Raw genomic sequence first — 25748 nt, 5'->3', positions numbered from 1 at the left:
GTCCTCTCCCGCCCCCTCCCGCCGTCCGTGTCCTCTCCCGCCCCCCTCCCGCCGTTCGTGTCCTCTCCCGCCCCCCTCCCGCCGTTCGTGTCCTCTCCCGCCCCCCTCCCGCCGTTCGTGTCCTCTCCCGCCCCCTCCCGCCGTCCGTGTCCTCTCACGCCACCAGCGAGTGCCCACCTCGCGATTTCTGCCCGCCTGCCTGCCTAGCGAGGGCCGCCGCGCTGCCCGCGGCGACCCGGAAGTACCTGGCCGGCCGGCCAATCCCTTCGCGGCCGGCCGGAAGTCCCGCACCCGCAGCCCGGGGGAGGGAAAGGGAAGCCTTGCTGTTTGCCGCTTCCCCCTGCCTGGGGGAAGCCTTTGTCGGTGTTGCCGGTCTCCCATGCCTGGAGGGAGACCGGAGAGGAGCCTGACGAGGGTGGAGCGGAGGGGGCGCGGGGCACATTGTGGTGCCCGCCCCCACCGCAAATCCGTACCGGTTTGAAAGGGCTGCCGGCGTCGGATGCCAAAGTCTACACCCCATCCATCAGCCGGCCGCTGGCGAAAGGAGCGGTCTCTGGTTTAACGGAGGTAGGCGACATTTGTTTTGCTTTAACGTGAAAGCCGTCCCGCAGCTGCCCCGGCCTAATGACTGCAGCCCGTGTTTGTGTTTTCATTTATAGTTCCCGCTTCGGCCATGTGGAAGGCGTTATCTTTCCAGCACGTTATAAAACCCTGAATTAAAACGCGGCCTGCGCTGATGTCTGCGGCTCTCTTGTTCGACTCCCCGAAAAGTGATGAATGTGTTCTTAATTGAAGCGGATTGTTTCAGCTCAGGCGAGGGGATGGGGGAGGGGGTGAAATAAATGCCAGGGCAACGGGTTACGGTCAGCCAGCCGTTAGAAAACGACGTTTGTGAATTTCCATCACCGTACATAAAACATATTCCTAATAAAAAATTGCAGAAATTAAAAAAAAAAAAACATATTCCTGTCTGCAGGTTTTCAAGGTTACAGTATACATTGACTGAGGCGGCCATATGTACAAAAGTAAATTTACTATCCAATACAGCTTATGGAGGCTCTAATAGCCAATGGCATGTTCCCCCTTAAATAGTCTTAGTGTTACTTGCATAAGCCACGGGCATGCTGCTTTTTTCATAGATACCTCTTTAAATGAAGTATTGTGGAGTGGGTGCTTTTGAGGCACGAAGTATATACTTGGATTGCTTGTTCTGGTGTTTGTGTGGCAGACTAGTCTTGCCTACATTTTCCATACGCTGTATATGATTTTGTTCACAAAAAACAATGATATGTAAGAATCCAAAATGACTGCACAGAGTAATTGAACAACTGCACTGCAGAATCAAGCACTTCTTCAAGTGGCTCTCACCTGTAGAGCCAGAGGCCGTGGATGCCCCAGACTTTTGACATGATAGGTGTTTAGCTCGACCACCCTGGTCATCATATAGTCTATATAGAAAGTGTGTTGTTGGCGGCCATTTCAGTTTTGTTTCTGCTCACCTTGAAAAGGGCAGAGCCTTTTTTCATCTGAGATGATCTAGGTGGTTGGGTTGCCGATCTCTTGGTCATGCACTCAATTGACTGCGGAGTCCTGAGTGCCTATCTTCCTTTTCCATTGGACGAGCCCTGATGTCAAAGTGGGAGTGGTCAGTATATATTGCAGGCAAAGAGAGATGTTAAATTGGTTATTACATTTTACGAGGCTTAGTAGTTGCCTGCAAGTCATCTTTGGACTATGTTAACGATGGCACATGGCTATGACATATGACTTGCTCATAATCCTGCTTTCTGCTGAGGATCCTTAAGGAGTTGGAATGGGCTGAGCATGTCATTGTGGTTGGCAGCTCCATGGAACAGTGTGCATTAAAATGCGTACATGGTACCTAGCATGGCATTAGAACAAAATGTCACCAAATGTTATGGTTCTGATGCTCACATCGCTGTGTTTGGCATGGAACAGACTTGGGTGTGCAACATGTTGCCCTGAGTTTCACGTCATGACATCATGTGGCGCATTATGGACTTTTAGGGAGCATTTTAACTAGGCAAGGAGGAAATGTGCCAGGTGTGTCACAGGTGTGAGCTACGTATTAAAGGTAATGTCGAGTCCTTCTCTGACGCTGGTACAAAGGTGGGATGACGAACTGAGTCAATCAGTCAAATAACTTTATTCGCATTTAGTAAATGCATAAAAGTACAAGTAGTTATCACAGTACGAATTGATCAAGGAATAATTCAAAACAGTTAAAAATTAATTGTATACATTTTTCCTTTTAAAAGATATCAACATTTATATGCATCCACATTACTGGAGCTAGCAGCTATACATTTATGAGAGGAATATTTGCAGTAATCAATTTATGATGGTAACACCCTCACGTGTGGTTTGTTCAGAATAGCCATGCACTGGAAACATGGCTGTGCTTGCTTCCCTGCCCCCTGGCTGTGCTTTCTTCCCTGCCCCCTGGCTGTGCTTTCTCCCCTGCCCCCTGGCTGTGCTTGCTGCCCCGCCCCCTGGCTGTGCTTGCTGCCCCGCCCCCTGGCTGTGCTTGCTTCCCCGCCCCCTGGCCCTGCTTGCTCTCCTGAGTGTGTGTGTGTGACTCTGGGTGGGTGTGTGTGGCTCTCGGTGGGTGTGTGTGGCTCTCGGTGGGTTGCTCCCCCGCCCCCTGGTTCCCCTTACCCTGGTTCCCATTCCCCTGGTTCCCCTTCCCCTGGTTCCCCTTCCCCTGGTTGTGCTTGCTTCCCTGCCACCTGGTTGTGCTTGCTTCCCTGCCACCTGGCTGTGCTTGCTTCCCTGCCACCTGGCTGTGCTTGCTTCCCTGCCCCCTCGCTGTGCTTGCTTCCCTGCCCCCTCGCTGTGCTTGCTTCCCTGCCCCCTCGCTGTGCTTGCTCTCCTGAGTGTGGGTGAGTGTGGCTCTGGGTGGGTGTGTGTGTGTGTGGCTCTGGGTGGGTGTGTGTGTGTGTGTGTGGCTCTGGGTGTGTGTGTGTGTGTGGCTGGCTCTGGGTGTGTGTGTGTGTGGCTGGCTCTGGGTGTGTGTGTGTGGCTCTGGGTGTGTGTGTCTGGCTGTCTCTGGGTGTGTGTGGCTCTGGGTGTGTGTGTGTGGTAGTAATTGCTGTCTGCTGAGCTCGTCCGTAGGGTACAATAGGTCTCACATTTGCGAGAGATTAAGCTAATGGCAATGTAAATGACAATGCCATTTATTTATTTGTTTTCAAAACCAACACATAAATACAAATTTTGTCATTTACAATGCCAAAAGCTCTAACTTTTCCAAAGGCGAAACCATTGCATTGTAAATGCTTGTTTTGCACATCCCTCAGTAGAGTTGCAACTTGTATCCATGTCATCAACCACGCTACCAGTCCTGGATTTATTTCACGCCCAATGCATTCTGGATGTTGTCGTTTTGATTTGCTTACGTAGAACTAAAACCAATTAACAACACACCAGATTATAATCATCTGTATTGAAAAACGCAGGACAGAAAAGATTGTGTTGACGTAACATGTATTGAGGTGTCAATTTACAAACTCGTTGTCTCCGAGTGTGTTTTTTTCTCCAGATATTACAAGTTGTGTATAATGTGTAAGAGGCTGGCTCAGGCTTTGTCTTACTTTGCATTGTAGGTTTCTTTTAATAAATCCAATGTTGCAGGAGACAGGAAAGGAAACAAGCATTGGTAAAGCCAGCAGGTATTCATGGGCAGCCTTTTGGAGCTCTTGCTTCGTTTTGCCATGGTTTTTGTAACCCTTTGTTTTTGGGGGAGTTGCCAAACAAAAAAAAGAATGACTGAACGCAAAAAAAAAATTGGGGTTCTCAAAAAGCACACATTGCCATAGTAATCCCTGGCATCCTTTTTGCAGCTGGGTGCGCGCGCTGGGCCGGGAGGGGTCGCCGGTGACATTGGGTGACAGAAGTTACCGGAGCTTCGGGCTTTCCCCGCAGGTATGACCTCACATGTGACCTTATTTAACGTCTTTAGTGACCGAGAGAGACGCTCGCGGTAATTGACAGTTGGGTTGAAAAGACATGTCAATCCCATTTCCCCCTTCGGTCTGGGAGACCTCTTGGGGTTTGTACAGTGTTTTTGGGCGCTGGACAGATGTTTAGAGAGGTATATATACACTCCGGGCTACTATTAGGCTACAGCTGTTCCAGTCGTGCCAATTTAATATTCATTCAGCCCAGGAGGCCAGAAAGTTTGTTTTATCGCCACCAAACCCAGGCGAGTCGGGCCGATCTCGCGCTACCTACAGGAATTAGCTCGGATCTGCCGTGGGTCCGACAGCCGCTCCGCCTTTGAAGAGTCCGGGTGGGAGATGGGACCGGAGCGGTCTGGAAAGAGTGCTGGAGCCCAGTGATAGCGCGCTGTGGGCGTCACGACCGCTGAGGAGCAGCGCGGAGGCCCCCTTCTCGCAGCGGAAGACTCAACACGAGGAGGTGAGGTGAGGTGAGGCGCGGCGCCCCCCCCCCCTTTCACGGTGGGACCGACCCTTTCTGCTCATTGCTACAACCGGGGATCACAGAGCTGGCGACGCCTGGCCCTAAGATGGCCACCGCCCAGGACACTCTTTAACTGTCCTTGCACATCGGAGGTCACAACAAGGAGGGTTAAGGCCAAATTCACAATTCCCACACCAACACTGCATGGTGGGACGGATCCTTCCACCCCCCCACTACCGATCCTTTCTGCTCACTGCTACAGCCGGGGATCACATAGAGCTGGCAACGCCTGGACCTAAGATGGCCGCCGCCCAGGACATATAGCTTCTGAGAGGAAGACTTATGAGGTTCTTTCCACCTCACTGATTCTTATAGCGAGCTTGGGCAAGGCCCCCCCTTCCTGTCGACATGATGGGCTCCTCAGGCCTAATTCATCATTCTACTGAGCTGCAATCTGCTGACTAATGATGCCTGACCCTAAGATGTCCGCCACTCTGGACAGAAAGTGACACATTGCCCCCCATCATTGCCAGATCGCGTTGCGGGCCGAGGAAAGGCCCCCCCCCCCCCATCTGCTGCACATGGTTGGCTTCTCTGGCCTACAAATTCTACAACAGCATGGAGCTAGGCTTGGACAGATTGACTGGAGCACTGAATATTATTCTCCTTTGTAATAATCATTTTCCATCTTCCTACTTCCTATCCTCTATTTTCTTCTATATCTTTCTTATATATATTCACTACCTACCCATTTTCTATGCTACTTTTAATACCACCCACTTCTTGACAGACTTATTTAAACACCCTTTAAGGCATTTCCTCTCACTCTGACTCTTAACCTTTATCTTTCTGTTGTTATCCTCTGAGGCGGAAGCCGGAAGACTGTATTTACATCTGTTTTTAAAAACTGCACCATTTTCACCTGTGTTAGAATTGAGGCAGAAGCCGGAGGACTGTATTTTCATCTGTTTTTAAAAACTGCACCATTTTTCACTTGTGTTAGAATTGAGGCGGAAGCCGGAGGACTGTATTTACATCTGTTTTTAAAAACTGCACCATTTTCACTTGTGCTAGAATTGAGGCGGAAGCCGGAGGACTGTATTTTCATCTGTTTTTAAAAACTGCACCATTTTCACTTGTGTTAGAACTGAGGCGGAAGCCGGAGGACTGTATTTTCATCTGTTTTTAAAAAGTGCACCATTTTCACTTGTGTTAGAATTTTAAAGACCTTAGAGCTCACCTGCTTGGAAGCGCTGACCTGAACGCGCCCTCACAGACCCCCCCGACCACCCCTGACACAGCGACCCCAGCGCTGAATCAGGAAACGCCCAAGGCGGTAGCCACGCCCACTGCGAGGCCACGCCCACCCCCAGAGACTACAAATGTGCCGGCCATACCAGCGCAGCGGACGAGCGCATCGGGAGCGCCGTTTGCGTGCCGAAGGCGCGCCTAAGGCAAGCCCGTCTGCGCCCGTCTGCGCACGACCGGGCCTAGGGCCACTACCCCTGCCGGATACAGCTGCCCCTAAGGTAAGATACTCACGTCGGGAGTTACTAAGTCTCAGACCCCATACCCCCTCTTGTAAATACACTCACGACCTAAATGGACCCTTCATCCGCTGTACCCTCTGCAAGCCAGTACAACGCAAATTACTTATAAAACCTCACAAGCCTGCTGCCCTGATACTGGCCTCACTTAACTGCCGTTCGCTCCCCAAACATGCGACGCAGATCAACCACCTCATTGAAGACCAAAAGATTGATATCCTCTTCCTCACGGAAACATGGCTCGCCCCACATTCTGAGGCAGACATGGTGCTAGCAACCCCTCCAGGCTTCCTCATTCAGTCCCTACCCCGCCCCCTAGGCCGAGGTGGCGGTGTCGCCATCATCCACCGGGACCACCTTCTTTGCAAATCTGAGGATGCACAGATCCCTGACTCTGAAAGCCTGCAATTTACAATCAAACTAGACTCGACCAACTCTCTGACAGGAGTCCTTGTCTACCGCCCTCCCGGGCATCCAGGCCCTTTCGCGAGCGCTCTCCTGGACACTGTAGCAACCCTGGCCCACTCCATATCGAATTTCCTGATAATAGGAGATCTTAACATCCATCTCGAAGACCCTACCGACCAGACAGCAGCTGACCTGATCGCTGATCTGGCAGCACTTGACATCCACCTCCTTAATTCCGGACCCACACATACCAAGGGTCACCTGCTGGACCCAGTGTTCACTAACACCCCATCGATGCAAGTGAAGGATTCCTCCCCCTTACCCTGGACAGACCATTTCCTAATTTCCTTCCTACTGCCAGGTTTCTTCAGGAAACCTCAAAAACCGCCCACCTACATCAGGGACATGACCTGGTCCAGACTTCCTACCGAAGAGTGGGCCAGCATTCTTAAAAACACCAGCCCGGCACGCGCAGACGATCCGGCTGTCGCTGACAGCAATTTCAGAGAGTGGATCACCACCTCCCTGGACTCCGTACTCCCACTAAGAACTAGGGAGGATAAAAACGGAAAACCTGGGTCCGCCCCGTGGTATACCACTGACCTCCGACTCCTCCGTAAAAACTGTAAAAGAGCCGAACGGCTTTGGAGGAAAGACTGGCAGCACTCCAGCAAGGATGCATACCACAATACAGTCAGACTCTACAAAGATGCCATCAGGCACGCCAAAGCCTCCCACTATGACACGCGGATTACAGAATCTTCTAATTCAGCCAGGGAATCCTTCATAATCGTAAAGGAGCTGCTCAAAGTACCCCATTCCCTGTCCTCCAGTGTCCCATCGGTGTACCGAAGTAATGACCTAGCCACGTACTTCAACGATAAAATCGCCCGTATACTAGTTTCCCTCCCCCCTCCCGGGCCCACCAGCCACTTGGACAATCCGACACCCCCCAGTCAAACCGAAAGTCATCCTCGTCCTCAACTTGAGACATTCAGGCCAGTAACATGTCTGGAAGTCGAGCGAACCATGACCAAAATGAGAAGTGGTTCACCACTTGATGCGGCTCCCATCAGATTCCTCAAAACCGTGGCCCCTGTCATCGTTCCCACGGTCACGGAGCTCATTAATAGCTCACTTACCCAGGGATCTGTCCCTGCCAGCTGGAAGAGCGCGGTGGTAAAAGCACTCCTTAAAAAACCTCAGCTCGATCCAGCAGACATGGGAAACTATCGACCAATTTCTCTCCTTACGGCAATCAGCAAGCTAGCTGAGAAACTGGTCAACAGACAATTGTCCCAGTTCTTTGAAACTAACAACATCTTCCGGGAATCCCAAACTGGTTTCCGCCCGGGCCATGGCACAGATACTGCCCTCCTCGCCGTCATCGAGGAGGCAAGGCGCATACTGGATTCAGGAGGGTCAGTGGCAGTGATCCTCCTGGATCTCAGCGCAGCCTTCGACACAGTCAACCACCGTGTCCTCCTCCATCGGCTCGCGGCAGCAGGGATCACCGGGACGGCACTTAGTTGGACAGAATCCTTCCTCACCGGACGCACGTTCCAGGTATGGGACGGCATCTACCACTCAGCCACCCTCCCCCTCACAAGCGGGGTCCCTCAGGGATCTTCCCTGAGCCCGACGCTGTTTAACGCATATATGGCTCCCCTGGAAGACGTGGTGACACCATTTAACATAAAAATGGTAAGCTACGCTGATGACACTCAACTGGTCGTCTCTCTATCCCAACTAGCTGACCACCCAGAGAAACTGGCGAACTGCCTTACCCAAATACACAGCTGGATGAGTGATTCATCACTAAAATTAAATGGGTCTAAGACCGAAGTGATGCTCCTGGGAAAACAATGGGCAACCATCCCCCCAACAGTCTGGCCCGACGTATTCGGAGAAATCCCCTCCCCGAAGCGTGAAATCAAAACCCTTGGAGTATGGCTCGAACCGGAGCTCACCATGAAGACGCAAGCGGCCAAAACTGCTGGCATCTGTTTTGGGCTCATGCGCACCACCCGTAAGATCCTCCCATTACTACCTCCTCCCTCTAGGAAACTTCTTATCCAGGGGCTAGTATTGTCCCGTCTTGACTACAGCAATATGGTCTACCTGGGCGCTCCAGAGGCCACCCTGACTAGACTACAGCGGACACAGAACGCTGCGGCCCGTCTGCTCACGAACCTTCCTTCGAGAGTGTCAGCAAAACCAGCCCTCAAGGCCTTGCACTGGCTCCCTGTTCGCCAAAGGGTGGAATTCAAAGCCATGTGTACAACACACAAACTTATCAACGGATCTGGCCCTACTATCCTCAGCAGCCTGGTCACCCCCTACAAAGCATCCATATCCCTCCGTTCAGACAGTGAGCACCTGGCCAACGTCCCCAAATTCAAAAGGACCCGCACCGGAGGCCGACGATTCTCGGTGCAAGCGGCCGTGAGATGGAATTCCCTCCCACGCACCCTCAGACTGGAAGCCAGCTACCTGACCTTTCGGAAAAAACTGAAAACGCACCTATTCCAGAAATAACTGTTCCTCCTCCCTCCCTCTCCTTACAGGATAAACAATCTCCTTACAGCGCGGGGATGCCCTTGGGTCACCAGGCGCTATACAAATCGCTAAAATAAATAAAAAAAAATTGAATGGAACTAACTTTTGAAATATAAGAACACCGACGCTCATAGGGAAGTTGGCCAAGTGCTTGTGGATTGACCGAGTGCTCCATGCAGCGCTGGGTGGGCAGAAAATGTGAATGACACAATAATTAACCAATGGATGAAAAGGGTTGGCTTAAAGCCCCTGTAAGTGAATATCTTATACACATAATTTTATTCACATTATTTTAATACGTTTAAAAGGTCCTGGCTAACGCCAGACCTAAAGCCACATGTTGACAAACCCAATAGTTTGGAACTTTGTGGAGTGAAAAAAATTGTTTGTGCTCTCCTTTATCGACACACCTGAAGGTAAAGGATACTTGGTGACACTAAGATGTAGAGGGCAAGGTCTTTTTGTACAGGACGAAGAGGTGCAAGAGGATACATGAAGTGCAGCTGCTGTGAGAGGAGGATGAATGATGGCAGGAGCCCTGGAGAGATTCCAGGTGAAAGGTTATGGGTGAGGGCATGACTGTGGAGCATTGGGGGGATCAGTGCTGGATCTACGGGGGGGGGGCGTCATTTTTACATGTATATTATCATTTTATAAGTAATATTCAGGCATCAGTTAAAATATCCGGTGATTATTCGTCTTCCTGGAAAGTGACCAGAGGTTTGTTTTGTGGAAGTTTTGACTTATTTTAACCCCTCGCATGCTCATAACGAGCTCAGCTCAGCTCGTCATGAGCCACAGTTCCTGTGTGCTCTTGACGAGCTGAGCTCATCATGAGCCTTGGAACGCTTGCACGCTGGGCTAATTTCCCTGCTGTGCTGAACGTTCCACGAAAACGGGTGTGGTCATGACGAGCTCAGCTCGCCATGAGCACAGGAGCATTGTGCCTCATGACGAGCTGAGCTCGTCATGAGCACGGGGGCGCTGTGCGCGACCCCCCTCCCCCCAGCACAGCAGGGGAATAACCCCAGCATGCAAGGGGCTAAGTATCGCGGGGGGTTAATATGCCTGCTGCTAAGAACGTGTATCATGCAGATAACAAAGTGCATATAATGTAAATAGGTGAGTGTGTTACTGCTTCTGGAAGAGAGCTCCTTTTGTTACTTGTTGTTTATGAGTCAAAATCCTAATATAGAACATTGAGCTATTAACTGTCATCAAAGAGCTGTGTGAAAACTGCAAGGCATATGGTATAGCTACATGTTTTTGCCCAGTCTTTCATTATCCTAATCTTGCAAAAAAGGGTTCGTTATGGGTAGAAAACAATTCTTATTATTAAAGAGAACCCCTAACAAAGGTGTTACATTTTACATTCAGAATGTGTGCCTTTCCAGAATAAGGACTCTTAAACTATATTGCCTACCAGTATCAATGACATGTTACTCCTACACTGCACCTTGTAGTCCTGTCTGATGTATCATTTCCTATACACTGATATACACACATATGATTGTGCAATGTGTGTGTGATGTAAAGTGTTCTGAGACCTTACACTGGTATGAGTGGTGCCATACAACTAAATGAATCTGAGAGACAGTGCAAATGGAGTCTTGTGGGGCACTGTTAAAGGGTCCTAGTGAGGGAATCCGTGGCAGAGGTGGTCATTGGGGCGGGGGGGGGGGGGCGCTAACAAGCATCGTCGCACAGGGCGCCACCGGTGTTGAAGCCGGCCATGGGGTTGATAGCAGAGTATATGTGGTCGCGGGTGTGATGCGGGTATGTGAGAGGTGAAGAAAGCAAGGAGTGTGATGGCACAGCTAGTCGGTGATGAGAGAGAATGTCCTGGGTACTTACCGTAATCTTCATTACTCCAAGTCCAAGAATTCCCCGATACAGTCCTGAATAGGGAAGGGTGATTAATTTTATAATGGAGGTTTGTTTTTGTAGTTAGCTTGCCAAATAGACAGGAAGTGATGTCGTGATCTGCCCCTTTCTACTGACTTCTGGGTCATGGCAGCCATGTTGGGAGGATTTTCAGATCAGCTGGGGAACAGGTTCTGCAGGACGGAGATGGAATCTCGCAGGTAAGGACTGGGGAAGATGGACGAGGAGGTAATGGGATGCCAGTTGGGGCTTGGCTTGACGAGGGCAAGTGGAGTGTGTTTGACCACGATGGATGACGGAGCGCATGTGAGTGTGTGTTGACTGTTTTCAGTCATGCCCTCACATGAGTGACATATGAAGGGGGAACATGAAAGAGAGACCTTACGAAGTCCTACTAAAGATAGCCGTCCCTCTGACGATCATTAGGGGCAGGGCTAGGGCAATGTACCACAAGGTACTGCCCATGGTCCTCAGCATTGCTTAATTTGTGGGGGTGGCTGCAGGTGGTGCGCACCGGCACTTTTGTTTGTGAACCAGAACTTACTACTTTTCATCAGAATTAGACTCGTAGCAAGAAGGAGAAGGCAGAAAAAAGGGAAGGTGAAAGGGAAAGTCTGAAACAGTGACAAATGGTGAAGGAATGACGGAAAAAGAACCGAAAACAATGACTTAAGCAGACAATAATTGTAGGGTGTGTGAAGAAAGTGGCAGGAAGGGAAACCAAAACGAGGCAGCTTTGGTATGTTTAAACCCAACAATCGACAGCGCCGGCAATGGTCTCCTGAGAAAAACTTTGGGCCCCTGCCTTGTTTTGTCTCACTCACTTACCCCTTTTACATTACCCATGACTTTGGCGTGTTCTAAAGCCACAGAAAGTGGCGTAAGAATTCCATTCGGGGGCGTCTTGCCGCCAGCAAGCACTATTTGAATAACAAACAAGCACTGGGTGCAGACGTCAGGTTCACATAAGTGAAAATAAAGTGTGGTTTTGTGCGCACGCATTATTAATCAGCCTTAAAAGACGTCAGAGGAAGTCAGTTGGCATTACAAGAGGCCGGTATCCATTAGCAGCTGGACACCCACCAGCCATTCATTGTATGTGATTAAGAAGTTTGTAAAATGGAGTAGAAATCTAGAATCATCAAACAAGCAGCCTGAGGGGGACTCACCATTTCCCTTGGAAATATAAATGACGCCTGCAACCTACGTTGGGCCAAGTTGCTTAACTTGCTTAAATAATGTAATCTAAAAATCGAGTTTTTGTACTACTGTAAAATGTATGTGCTTTTGCCAGTTTTTCTTCTCAATTGTATGTATGTTTACTTGCCAAAATTATCACTGTGATTTTTTGAAGTGTAAGTAAGTAACAGATTTGAAAGCGTCTATATAAAAAGACAGACAGACAGACAGACAGACAGACAGACAGACAGACAGACAGACAGACAGATAGATATGTCCAAGGGTTTAGAAAGCGAACATCTTATATAAGGTACTTTGCGTGGATTTACATGTACTATATGCGGATTAAACAAGAACATGCTTTATGTGTCTAATTAACCTCACTTCTTATTTTCTGTCTCTTAGGGCAAAACTTTTCAAAGGAAAGAAAGTCCACGGAGAGTATGACATCAAAGTGGAGCAGGTGAGTGCTGAGTGGGTGCAGTGTGGCACACATGTCGCAAAATCCTTGTTCCACAAGTGGCATAGCAATATGTGGGCATAGTACCTTAAGAGTGACTTTTTAATACCATGCTAAAAATATGCTATAGTCAGAATATACAGTAACCTAAGTTTTCTTACTTAACAGGGCTGATTTACTGTCCTGAACTCTGCATATAAGTACCTTGAACACGGAACTATTGAGGCAGGGTCAATCTGGCCTTTGCTCGACATCCTGTGATTTGGAACAAATCATGTAATCTCCCTGTGTCTAAAAAATGTGCAATGTAATCTGGTTCTCTTTAGGCGTGGGCGGAGTTTGTGGAGTTCCGTGTAGCGGAATCCACGAACTGACCATAAAACTTGGAGGCATAGTACATTTGTTCACGCCGTTCACGTTGATTTTCAGTGCTGGGTGTTTGTCCCGCGCTGTAAAATCAGCGCGAACTGCACCGTGTGCAGCACAAACGGGCGCTGCTTCTTTTCTGCTGTTCAAGTAGATTTTCTAAACTAGCGACAGGTTTCCGAATGAGAACGGAAGGTTTCTCAACGTGAGCGGTCGTGACGGATGTATGACATTACAACGCATGCTTTTACCACGCATGCCTTTACAATGCGGTTTTTACAACGCAAACCTTTACAACGCATAGCGCTTTGGGGTGCTGGATAGTGAATAGTTTAATTTACTATTCCAACTCCAGTCCCCGTGGACACTAGGGAAGGTGTTGGATAGTAAATTAAACGTATTCCCTATCCTAGAGCGCCCCCCAGTGCAATGCATTGTAATGGTTTCCGTGGTAAAAGTTGCGTCGAAAGGCACTGCGTGGTAAAAGTTGCGTTGTAAAGGATGTTTCCCGTCGTGAACATCCGCCCATGTTATGAAATCTGACCACCCGTATTGAGAACTCCCGCCAGGAGGTGGATTTATGTTGGCGAGTGCGAGCAAAAAACTCCGCTCTGCGGAGCTGAGGTTTTTGGAACTCTGCGTGCTCTGCATAGCACGGAGTGCGGAAAAATCTGCAAACTCCGCATATGGAGCAGAGTTCACCGCCCATCCCTAGTTCTATTGTAAACTGCTCAAATACCCTATGGCCTAGGTCATGCTATATAAAAAAAAAAAAATCAGCAAAAGGTATGTAGATGTAAAGTTATGAATTGTAAATCTATATTTACCCGGATGATATTTTGGTATCTGATATTCTGGCTAACATCCTTTGAAAGTAGAATATTTTTGTGCTCGATATTCTGACTTACAGCACTGCACAGACCTTGATAACCCCCTTAGCAGCAGGAGAAGGCCTTTGTATTAGCATAAAAGTGGGTATAGCTGTATGTATGGCACTCGCAGCAGCAGGCAAAGCATTACATCTCCCCATATTGAGCCCAGAATAAGATGCATGCAGCTTGCGTGGGAGGAGATAGAGATGTAGCTTATTAGCTAGAGCTGCTGACTCTGGAAGTTTGGGGCATAGGTTCAATTCCCAGTGTCAGTGCTTGGCTCAACATCCTACAATACTGGGGAGACCACTTAATCTCCCTGTGCCTAAAGATGTCAAATGTATTTGAGTAATCCTCTCGCGCCTCCCAACCTCACTCCCCGTGTAGGATACAGCGCTCTGTTGCTTCCTAGCTAGGTTTGTGCTCTATAAAACCCAACTCTTACACAATGTTGTGCCATTGGCATTGCTTTAAACTATTTTGCCATTCAATAAAATGGCTTCTCTTAATACTGCCCACAGAATATACAGCTGTATACTATTACCCTGTAATATCGCTAGAGGGTTATAGCACGCTCCATTAGATTGTCCTGCCATGGGAGATACACCACAGTACGTGTGCCACAAAATAGCTCATCAGTATACAACAGTGCATAATATGCCCTTTAAAGTTTGTGACGAAATATAAGCGATCTTGGAAAACCCCAGTAAGTCTGAAGTTCATCTGCTATTGAAAGGGGGTTTTGCGAGTGTGTCTGTCTTTTGGGGGGTCAGCAACATCCTTAGCCTAGTGACCTCAGAGGAATACCTCCCAATAGACCCTCTACTGACCAACTCATCCCAATATCAAGTCCATTCACAATTTTTGTCAGTTTTCTCATCTCTTTCTTCCATATTCAATCCACATTCATTCATAAAGCAGTGCCACTCTTGAGGGTAACCGAACCCACCAAAATAACCCAAACCAACGAGCTACCCAACGGAAACTCCCTTTCTATATACTTTACCTTTACCGTGCTACAGCCACACTCAGCATAGTCCCAAACTTCCACTCTCCTATGTGACAACAAATATCTTTCTATTCCATCCTTTTACAGATCTAAAGACAATTGACTAGGGCACGGAAGTCCATTGCACACCATGCAACACACATCCCCTCAACCGCACCAGACTTCCACTAATACACACTTTTCCCAAACCTATTGTAGAGTAAAATCTGGCGAGTCCCTGTCTGCACCCAAGAGGCCACTTCTGTAAGGGTGGCCATTCCCAGTCCAGGCCAGTGCGCCATTGACGCTCAATTCCTGCTGATCACACCCGCCTTCCTTGACGCCGTTCACTTTCTAATCCTATGTTCCTCTGCATCTGTATCGAACACCTCCCTCCTCCTGCACCTTTTTCACTCTCCCTCTCGTGAATGTTTCTCTTTGAAGGTGGACTTTGCGGACGTCAACCTGGTGGCCCACGCCAACGGCAACTTCTCAGTGGACATGGAGGTGATGAGGAATGGGGTGAAGGCAGTGAGGTAAGATTCTCATCTGGATGGAATTTGGGGGCTTAGGACTTACTGTATTAGTGGGGAAGTCAGGAAAGAATGAAACAGATGAAATAATAGTGAACAACAAAAGAATAATTGGTTTAAGTTGCTCCAATCTCCACTTCCTGAGTCATCTGCTCCTGTCGATGGAGGCCACCCAGCAGCTTTCTTGTTGGAACTGATGCCTTATGCCGAAGTAAGGAGGGTTCTGTGAAGGAGGGACTCCGTCCCACGCATAAGCTGTGTTCGCTAAGCCTGGATGTGAAGCGACTAACAGATTGTGATTAATTCAAATATAAAGAGTCCATGAACATATATATCCAACTCCTTGGGAAAAACTTGAGCCCATAGGTCTAATCTGGGCTTCTCTTCTCAGCAAATACTGTTTGATCCTGGGCACACCACTTTATCTTCCCAGTTCTGAATTACCTAATGCGCCTAAATTGTGGGTGACCTTCAATGAACTAATAGTCTTCAGCTCTAAATTAACAAAAAAGAAAGTGTTTGAAGTGCCATGTTTTATGAACATACCGCTGGAGTCTGGTACACCCTACACCATCATTCTTTTACCCTTTTGTGTCCTGGTATTCCCACGTACGGAACCTGAACAGCGCCCATACAAGAAACCCCTACTCAAAATCAGTCAATTGCCATCAAACATTGGACAGGTCCCCAGTGCAAAGGGTTGAAGTGGATGGGACAATGCTATATTGGCCAAGAAACCCATATCCTAAACTTGCCACCATGTCTAATGAACACCTGAGGCTGTCTGTGGCCTCTGGACAGGTCTCAAATGTTGGCCAAATGAGACACCTCCAGTCAATGTCCGCTCTACCCAAGTTTCTTTGAGCTCCATTTGAGAGTAGCATGAACCAACAGCAAACCCCTCCTACTGCAGCGCTGCCGGCCGGGAGCACTTGGGCGGGGTCATAGATAGCAGTTTGCATTTACTTCGGATATTTAAGCTCCCCAGCAAGAAACATTGGTCTGGTACAACTGTGGCAAGAGAAGGGGCCTATGTCCTCTTTTTCTATTCCAAGTTCTACCAAATAATTGATTTTACACTTCCACTCTTGTACTGTGCCAAGTTCACACATACCCTGGGCCTGATTTAAGGTTTCGTGGATGGAGTACAGTCCGTCAGGGTGGCGTAGGACATTAACTCTGTCACACTGACGGACTACGGTCCACAAAGTTTAAAGATGAGCCTCACCCCAGCAGTCATCCCTGTAGATTGAAAGGAACTGTCACAGGGGTGACGGACAGGAAAAAACAAACTTTACACTGTCCATCCTAAATGAGGGAGTCAGTGTGATATCCTTCCTGTAATGGCCATACTCGGTCAGAGAAAATATTCCATCAACGCAGTCAACTGGAGATCCATTAGTGAAATACGTAAGGTTTGCTCGTCTCTACACGAGGCAGTGGACCAAGGGTTTGGAGGGCAGGTCACTCTATCAGACCCTGTCCACAAATTGTAAATCGGGCACAAAGTGTCTTGACCTTTCCACGTTGGACTACACCAAGTGTATAGATAAGCTTGATGTAAGCAGAGGGTTCTGCCCTTCAGTACCTTGATTATACCACGTTCATAAACTTAAACGATCTTAATCTGTAGTATGTACGCCCCACCATCCCCCTTTTAATAATAAGTCTAAAAATGCTGAGTGACTTAACATGGGAAGTAACAATCCCGTCAATCCAGAGTAGTAAATATTCCTGGGCAGCATAAATTTGGTTCAATGCCATGAGATTTTAGGTGTTCAAATGGTTCAACAGAAACCATTCAAAAAGGATTCACTCGATAATTCAATCTTGTCTCACTTTATTCCAACGCAAATTTTAAAACAGCGCTATTCGTTTTACATTGTCAGAGTTTGGTAAACCAATTTCCCTTGTTTGTACGCGTGGTACAAGGCAGTGAGGGGTGTTAAGTAAAAGAAGGCCTTTTAGTTCCCTTTGTCCCAATATGCTAACTTAGTAAACCGGAAACTGATCAAATAGTCAGCCAGCCTATGGCCTTACTTCAATATACCAAGTACCCAAGTAACCTGGCTCTTTCCAAAAGTTTGAAAATCCTGCCTTTTAGCAATAGTGCTTCTCTTCTGAAGTTTCACCGTTTAAATTCTTAATAATCTCTTGTTAGCTTCTTGCTATCCCTTAGCGCCGGGATGCCCGCAGGGTTGCAGTGCGCTCTATAAATGAAGAAAAAAAAAACCTAGTGATTACTTAGTACACCTGAAAAGTTTTAAGGACCCATCAAGTCAATGGCCTTACAAAGTACAGCTGGGAAATGCTAAGTATCCAGTGAGCTAAAGGCCTTACTAAGAACAGTGATCAGGACCAAGTACTAACAAGCCAATGGACTCTGGAAAGTATCAAGTACCAATCAGCAAATGGCTTCCTTATTACACTTATAACCTGTCATGTCCCGCATGAGCTTATGGCCTTATATTGTACGTCTAAGCAGCATCTAAAGCTGCATCAGAAACTGCCTCACTTAGCACAGATCAAAGTAAAAAGTACTTAAGGAGCCAATGGTCTTACACCTGAAAAGTATCAGTCACTCAAAAAGCCGATCAATTCCCTTAGCACCCTTGGAAAGTATTATGTCCAGAGGAAGACACTTGTTATACTTAGTACACCTTGAAAGTATTATGTACCGAAGGAGCCATCGGTCTTAGTAACACTTTGAAAGAATCCAGTACCAGGGAGCCAATGATCCTACCTAATACACCTTGAAAGTATAATGTACTGAAGGAGGCATTGGCCTTACTTAGTACACCTTGAATGTATTATGTACAGCAGTAACTGTTAGTTATACTTAGTACTCCTTGAAAGTATTACGTATCGAAGGAGCCAATGGTCTTACTTAGTACACCTTGAAAGTATTATGAACCAAGGAAGCCATTGGTTATACTTAGTACACCTTGAAAGTATTATGTATCGAAGGAGCCATTGGTTTTAGTACACTTTGAAAGAATCAAGTACCAGTGAACCATTGGTCTTACTTAGAACACCTCGAGAGTATTAAGGATCGAAGGAGCCATTGGTATTAGTACGCTTTGAAATAATCAAGTACCAGAGGGCCAATGGTCTTACTTAGTACACCTTGAAAGTATTATGTTTCCAAAAGAGCCATTAGTATTAGTACACTTTGAAATAATCAAGTACCCGAGGGCCAATGGTCTTACTTAGTACACTGTGAATGTATTACATGCTAAAGGAGCCCTTGGTCGTGCTTAGTACACCTCGAAAGAATGAAGTACCCAGGGAGCTAATAACCTACATAAAACGAATCTACTGTATCCAGTATTTGAGAAGCCAGTCGCCTCCTTCTGCCCAGCCATCCCCGTCAGTGCAGGCTTCTGTTGTGTTACATGTTGTTGATGCTCTTGCTGTATCACTCATCGATGCATAAGTCCAGAATTGAGAGATGGTTTTCATCCAGTTCTCTTCCATCCCTTCCTAGATCCCTCAAGCCCGACTTTGTTATGATCCGCCAGCACGCCTTCAGCATGGCCAAGAATGGGGACTATCGTAACATCGTGATAGGGCTGCAGTATGCCGGCATCCCCAGCGTCAACTCTCTGCACTCGGTCTATAACTTCTGCGACAAGCCATGGGTGGTAAGTGGCACAGTGGGGGTGAACAAAGGAAGATTATGGGGTGGTGTTGGGTGGGCGGGGGAGTTGGGACTGTGACCTATCGTTGCTCAGTGGAGCTTCCTGGTTAGTGTTAGACATGTGCAATGTGTAATGACAGACATCCGACTGGGTGGACCACGACTGTCAAGACATTGTCAAGAGTTTTAGCACTTTCTGAGTTTATTCTATAGAATGCAGCTCTTTACAATATAAACGATCCAGAGGATAGCGAGGGGCCCATTCACAGTGTAGTGAGGCCATAAAGGAACATATGGTCTTCACTGTCTACAGGTGCACACGATCATTCGCTTCAAGTACAGCTCATCATAGAAATTAGAAGATCACCTAAGTCAGTGTTGAGGGGCCATTAAGTCTATCATTTAATGGGCATGGAACAACATATAGGGAAGTATGGCCCCTCACCCCAAGTACAATTCCACATAGGGATGGGGATACAAGCATAGTCTTAGTATAAAGGGGCCATAAAGCCCCGTCCAATCACTCAAGGTCCATGGATCAACATGAAGGAACGAGAAATCCCTCAACGCAAGTCAAGTCTCATAAAGAAGGTGAAACAAGCGTGGTCGTAGTATGGAGGGGTCTTAAAGGGCTGGTCAATCGCTCATGGTCAATTGGTCAATATGAAGGCATGCATGATTATTAAGGAAATATAGATTCACAGAAAACACTGTACCATTGCTGACTGACCAAAGATTTCTCGAAGGGACTTTACGATCACGTGCTGAGCCCCATGATGCACTTCAATGTATGGTCACTCATTGATTATTTAGTTGCACATAAAGAACTCCCGGGTGCATGCATTTCAATATAGGACACTGGAGAAGAGTTCACCGTCTAGGTGTCTACAGAAAGAAGCGCGAGGTAACTCACTCTCTTTACAGCGAGATCTCAGTGAGTGACCGTTCCCTCTCTGGAGCATAACAAAGATGTACTCCTGTGAATAGATTTCCACATAAAGGCTGGTGAAGTTCACCTGTAGCTTCCGGCATTTATGATTTCAGAGAAGCGGACGATGGTTTCGTGTAATTTAATAACTGTATTTAGGAACCGTCTTTGCCAGAAATATGTACAAGGAGTTACGCGGCCGGTGCCAAAATACACCATGAGAAAAGTTCTAAAATTATAGAGTGTTGGAAGAGGGCCCAGGAGTGTAAAGACCGGAGAGGTCCTACTCTTTAGATGGGTTCAAAGACGAGGGTGAAAAGCAGCAAGTATTGGCACCCCGGGCAGCACTGGGGAGGGTGTGGCTTCTCCGCCAACCCCTCCCCGGACAGCAATGGCGAGGGTTGGGCTTCTCTATCAACCTCTCCCCAGGCAGTACAGGTGAAGGTGGGGCTTCTCCACCAACCCCCTCCCTGGGCAGTGAGGGTGTGGCTACTCCACCAACCCTTTCCCCTGGCAGTGATGGGGAGGGTGCTCAATGGCAGGGCTACTCCACTGCCCCAACAGGACTGTTATTAAGGGGGAATTCTTGGGCAGGACCCTTCCATCCTCCCTGGGAAGAGAGTTCAAGGATAGGACTCCCACCAGTGATTACCCAACATGTGTATAGTTTCAAACAGAAGACAGAGTCGTTATATAGGACCAGATGTATGTAAGTATTTTGCGTTTGCTAACTGTTCGAATCGCAAAATTCAGCCGTTTGCGAATGCAAAAAGGCCTTTCATTATGTATGGAAGGCTTTGTATTTGCAATTTAGGTAATCGCAAATCTTTGCGATTACCTAAATTGCGAATGCAAATAGGGAAATTGCATTTTGCGAATCCCTAATGTAAGAAGCCTTTCCTAAATGTGAATTACCATCAACTTCAAGGTGATGGTAACCATGGGTAAATATAGAAAAATTCATTTTTCAAAGTACCATGTAGCTCACACATGCCCCTAGGCATGCTTTACATGTGTACACTTTCTTTTTTGGGGGTGTTTTAGGGGAGCCATAGGCCCCTAGGCACCCTTGGCTTTGCATTAGCCAATTTGCGATTACCAATTAGGTAATCGAAAATTAGCCAATGTAAAACCACTCACACCTATTGGCCTGTAGGCTCCTAGGAAGGAATGGAGTCATATTATCGAATAGAGATTCACTATTTACCGAATCGCTATTAGGGTGTGTTAAGGAATCGCAGAATATTTTGCGATTCCTACATACATAGCTTTTTCTGATTCCCAAATAGCAATTCGGTAAAAATCACTATTTGAGAGTCGCAAAACAATCTTTTGATACAACTGACCCATAGTTCCATATAGGAGATGGAGTGATCAGCCACTGTGTATATCGTTCCGTATAGGAGACGGAGTGATCACACCCTGTATATATAGTTCCATGTGAGACAGTTTTCACTCACTGTGCCTACAGTAGTAATAATAATAATAATAATAAGGGAAGTTTATAAAGCGCTTGGTTACGCTCAGGAGCGCCCGCGCTGAAACTGAAAAACACAGAAACAAAAGTAAGGAGTGGGCCCGATTATCTCGAAAATAGATATGTTTTTAGTTTCTTCCGGAAGCTGGATTCAGATAGATCCAGGCGGAGGTTAAGAGGTAGAGCATTCCAGCTCTTCGCCACCAAGTAGCGGAAGGATCTTCCTCCCATGCGGGCCCTTCTCACCCTAGGGACCTTTAATAGACCTCCATGTGAGGAGCGCAGAGCGCGTGATGGTACATACCTGGTGACTAGGTTCTGGAGTGGTGCTGGGGCAGTACAGTTCCACATAAGATGGACTGACCACTCATTATATACATAGGTCCATATATGAGATGAAGTGATTACTCAGTGTTCATATAGTTTCAGGTACGAGACAGTGATTACTAATGGAGTACATATAGTTCCATATGTGTGGCGGAGAGTTCCATTTTGTTGCCTATAGTTCCTTATAGGAGACAATGCTCACTTCCTGTATATATTTCCATACAAGACAATGTTCCCTCGCTGTGTATGCAGTTCCATATGACAGATTAATTTTCCATTTATGACTGATTAATAACTCATTATCTATACAGTGCCATATGAAAGATAGCGTGATTACTCACTGTATGGACATATATATGTATGAGGCGGGAATCACTGACAGTGCAGTAGTGTGATATATGACAATTATTATTTACTGTATGTATTTAGTTGTATATACTAGTCACAGTAATCACTCACTGTACCTATAGTTCCCTATGTGAAATGGGTGATCTCATTGTACAGGATGGTTCTGTGCTGTAAGGGACTAGCCGTGTGCCCAAGATGTAAACCAAACCAATCTGACCTTCTTTGTTATTCATATATTCTCTCTCCCCCACCCCAACCCAACCCCAACTCTACCCCAACTCCAACCCAACCCCAACCCTGGTCCTCCACCCCAGTTCTCCCAGATGGTGCGTCTGCAGAAGAAGCTGGGACCAGAGGAGTTTCCGCTCATCGACCAGACCTATTACCCCAACTACAAGGAGATGGTGAGTCCGGGGCAGCGCGCCGCTCTGTACTCTAAGGGATCCGTAACATATGCGCAGTGCCACACGGACGTCTGCAGCGACGCCCTGATTCAGGCTAGGAAGATACACTGGTTCAACAGGGAAATATACAGCTAGACTCGAAGGCTAAGGAACCCACAGGTTCACCAGAGACACAGTGCAGACAGGCTAAGGAACACACAGGTTCAACAGAAACCCAGTGAAGCTAGACTCCCCTAGGCTAAGGAACCCAAAGGTTTTACCGAGATATAGTGAAGCTAGAGTCTCCAAGGTTACAGAACCCACAGGTTCAACAGGTACATATGCAGCTAGACTCTCCAGGGCTTAGGAACCCACAGGTCCAAAAGAGATATAGTGAAGCTAGACTCTCCAAGGCTAAGATAACAGGTTCAACAGGGACATATAAAGCGGAGTGATTCCAAGATGGAAGACTAACCCCAAGTGGTATACGAACACACTGAAATGTCTGAGCTTTGAGTGAAAGACAGTCCTCCATAGAACGCCCCAAAAAAAAAAAAAAAAAAAAAAAAAATTCAGCAACACTATAGTTTATGGAAATGTAAATCTCATACTGGCAGAATTTCTCATACACAAAACTTGCTTTACAAATGTAAAAAAAACCCTGCCAGCCTCGATTTTGTACATCATTGAACTGTTTCTTTTAAGTTTTACAGATACATTTCTTTCTGTACCTCTATTGCAGCTGTAGGTGTAACTAGAGCCAGGGAAGTTCAGGTGGGTCTCCAGATGACTTGTGAAATAGGCTAGCCTGATAGTGATGGAAAGTTACCAAAGAAGGATCTGGGCAAGGATGTAACGGGCCGGGGTGGTAACCGGGGCGGAACCAGGGTGGTAACCACTGCGGTGCCAGACAGGGCAGTGTACAGTTGTGCACCGTTTCACATGATTTTCATCCAAGTGCTGAAGCTGGGATTTCAATTCAGATCCATAGTTGCATATTTATAACAAAAAAAAAGTAGGTGCAGTGCGACGCCAAATTTGGCAGAGTGACGCTCCAACATTTTTAAAACGCAGTAATGTGCTGTATTCTCCCAAAAAAATTGTTTTATTTATTTTTTGTTTATTTATTATTATATATATATTATTATATAATTATTTATTTATTAATACATGTTTTATTTTTTTAATTTAATTAATAAAATAATTATATAATATGTATATATTATATAATATAATAATATTATTAAACAATAAAATTTCTTGCGATGTAGCCATTATATGTGTGTATATATAAAAAAAATAAAATCAATAACAGTGATTTGCATTTGCTCTTTCTATGTGTGGCGCAGAATCCAGCACAGAAGAGCAAAAAAACGAGGAGAAATTAATAATTTCTCCTCGTATCACCATTCTAAGACCAGGTATTCCCTGGCCTTAGTTTTTGTCACTGCCCCAGCCTTGTAAATCTGAGGCAGGATCAAAAAGCAATAGATGTTGGAGTGGAACACCCACAGCAACACTCATTGCACGTCCCTTTGCCGCAGAGGACTGCGGCTGAAAGGGGCATATTTACAAGGTGGCGCTAAGCCACGTTAAGTGGCTTAGCACCACTTTGTAAATATGGGAAATGCCTCTATGCCACTGGAGCGTCACAAAAAGGACGCTCCGGTGGAGATAGGGGCTTGTAAATATGACCCTAGGTGTCAAAGCTGGAAATTAGATCGCCCCCTCCCCACCCTTGGTAGAAGTAGACTTTTTGCTAGGTCAGAGTGTGGAACCGGCTAGGAATTGCTTCGCTGGTTGAACAGGTCTGAGGGGCAATTGAGCTGTAAGATTTTAAAAACTTTAAGACAAATTCATAGTATTGGCGTTAGGCCAACACTGGCAAGAAAGTAGACTGGAACCAGAGTAATACAACGGAGACGATAAGGAAACAAAACAGGCACCACCTGTAAAAGTGTGATTGAACAGTGAGTAAAGATGGGAGAAGAAGCAGTGTCACACATTACAGGTCCTGGAGACAAAAGGGAATACAGAGACAAAAAGGATTACAGTGGATTAGGCTTAAAGGGCTAAGGCAGAAGAGAAAGGATTAGACAAAAGCCAAACTCTGCAGAGGCAAATACTGGAAGGTTAGCAAGGAGACAAAGCAATTGTTGAAGAGGAGAAAGGCTCCATTAGAAAATAGCCTAGAGTAAGAAAGAGTGCTAGTCAGTGAAAATAGGAGTAAGTGCAAAAATGAAACCTTAAAGGAGAGGATGTACGGTTGCGGTGAAGGCTGCAGCGGTTTGGTGGACCTACAAAAAAAAAAAAAAAAAAAAAAAAAGCTGCCAAGACCATTGCGGACATTTGACTTGGGGTCTCCAGCTTCGCCCCCCCCCCTCCCCGAAACATGGTGTATGATGCAAACCAGGTGTCCTCAGAAGGTTCAAAACCAGGATTTCTGTCATTGACGAGAATATTTGTCAAGTGCACACAGGATGCATGGCAAGCAAACAAGATAAATAAAAACTGCCGGAATAAGGTCGTGCACCCAACGAAAACTCCGATACTGAAGGCCATGTTCCATTTTTTTTTTTTTTGCATTCATTTCATTGTTATTTGTTTAGTGAGTAGCGTATAATTTGAAGTTTATTTACACTTGGTGCAGTCTGTATGTTGGCCAATTGTTTTCGGTCCCAAACCTCAGTTAACTGATGCACCATGCATCTGTGACAGGAAGAAGCCCACCTCCTTGGTTTTCAATACACACTCTAGAGACCTACTACTCCAGTAGAACTAGCCTATAAGCCCCTCTGTGTTCCTCCTGCTCAGACAAGCAGCGGGGCCAAGACGCAGAATAAAAATAAAGTAAATCACAATAGTGTGGTCCTAGACCCCAGAATAGGTCCAACAACATAGGGCACTGCGGCGGATGTTGGTCAGCCTCCACCGAGACACATCTTCAGGTTTAATTTCACTGGAAGACTTGCGATTAGAACCTAGTTGTTGAACCCCTCGATCTTACAGTGGGGCCGCTTGTGATGACTTCACCAAAGTGAATGTGCCAGTCAAACCCCTCCCTCATGTTGCAGGGTAACTTAAAACCTTTAAAAAAAAAAAATGAAAGGCACAGACTCCTCTTTGGCAATGTGTAAAGACAGCTCTTTACTGTTGCGACAGGGAGACTGACCCTCCTCAGGCAGGCAGAAAGGTCTCAATTTGATACATCAAACAGCTTCTTTTATACACAGGTACACGAGGGTTACAAAAGTAGATAATTTCATCAGTTACCGAATAATACGTGCCGATCCTAAGAAACATGAAGTCAACTGTGAAACCTCGAATTTAGCCCAATTCAATACCTATCCTTGCAGTTTCTAACAATGCTTAAACTTAGAAATTCTTTGTTCGCAAGTGCATGAAT

The 25748-nt window shown here is 46.6% G+C and overlaps 1 protein-coding gene across 1 annotated transcript in view; it reads left to right on the top strand.

Moving 5' to 3' along the window:
• The window catches only part of SYN1 (synapsin I), a 581514-nt gene that overhangs the window by 217409 nt on the left and 338357 nt on the right, over positions 1-25748 (top strand). The window contains exons 2-5 of the mRNA XM_078664776.1: positions 12426-12483; positions 15151-15242; positions 18727-18883; positions 22274-22363. Of these exons, the coding sequence (XP_078520902.1) occupies positions 12426-12483; positions 15151-15242; positions 18727-18883; positions 22274-22363 (397 nt within the window). The remainder of the gene's footprint in view (positions 1-12425; positions 12484-15150; positions 15243-18726; positions 18884-22273; positions 22364-25748) is intronic.

The sequence above is a fragment of the Lissotriton helveticus genome, chromosome 10 (assembly GCF_964261635.1).
Source record: "Lissotriton helveticus chromosome 10, aLisHel1.1, whole genome shotgun sequence".
Taxonomy (NCBI): domain Eukaryota; kingdom Metazoa; phylum Chordata; class Amphibia; order Caudata; family Salamandridae; genus Lissotriton; species Lissotriton helveticus.
Note: the sequence above shows the minus strand (reverse complement) of the source record. Positions and strands in the feature narration are given on the sequence as shown.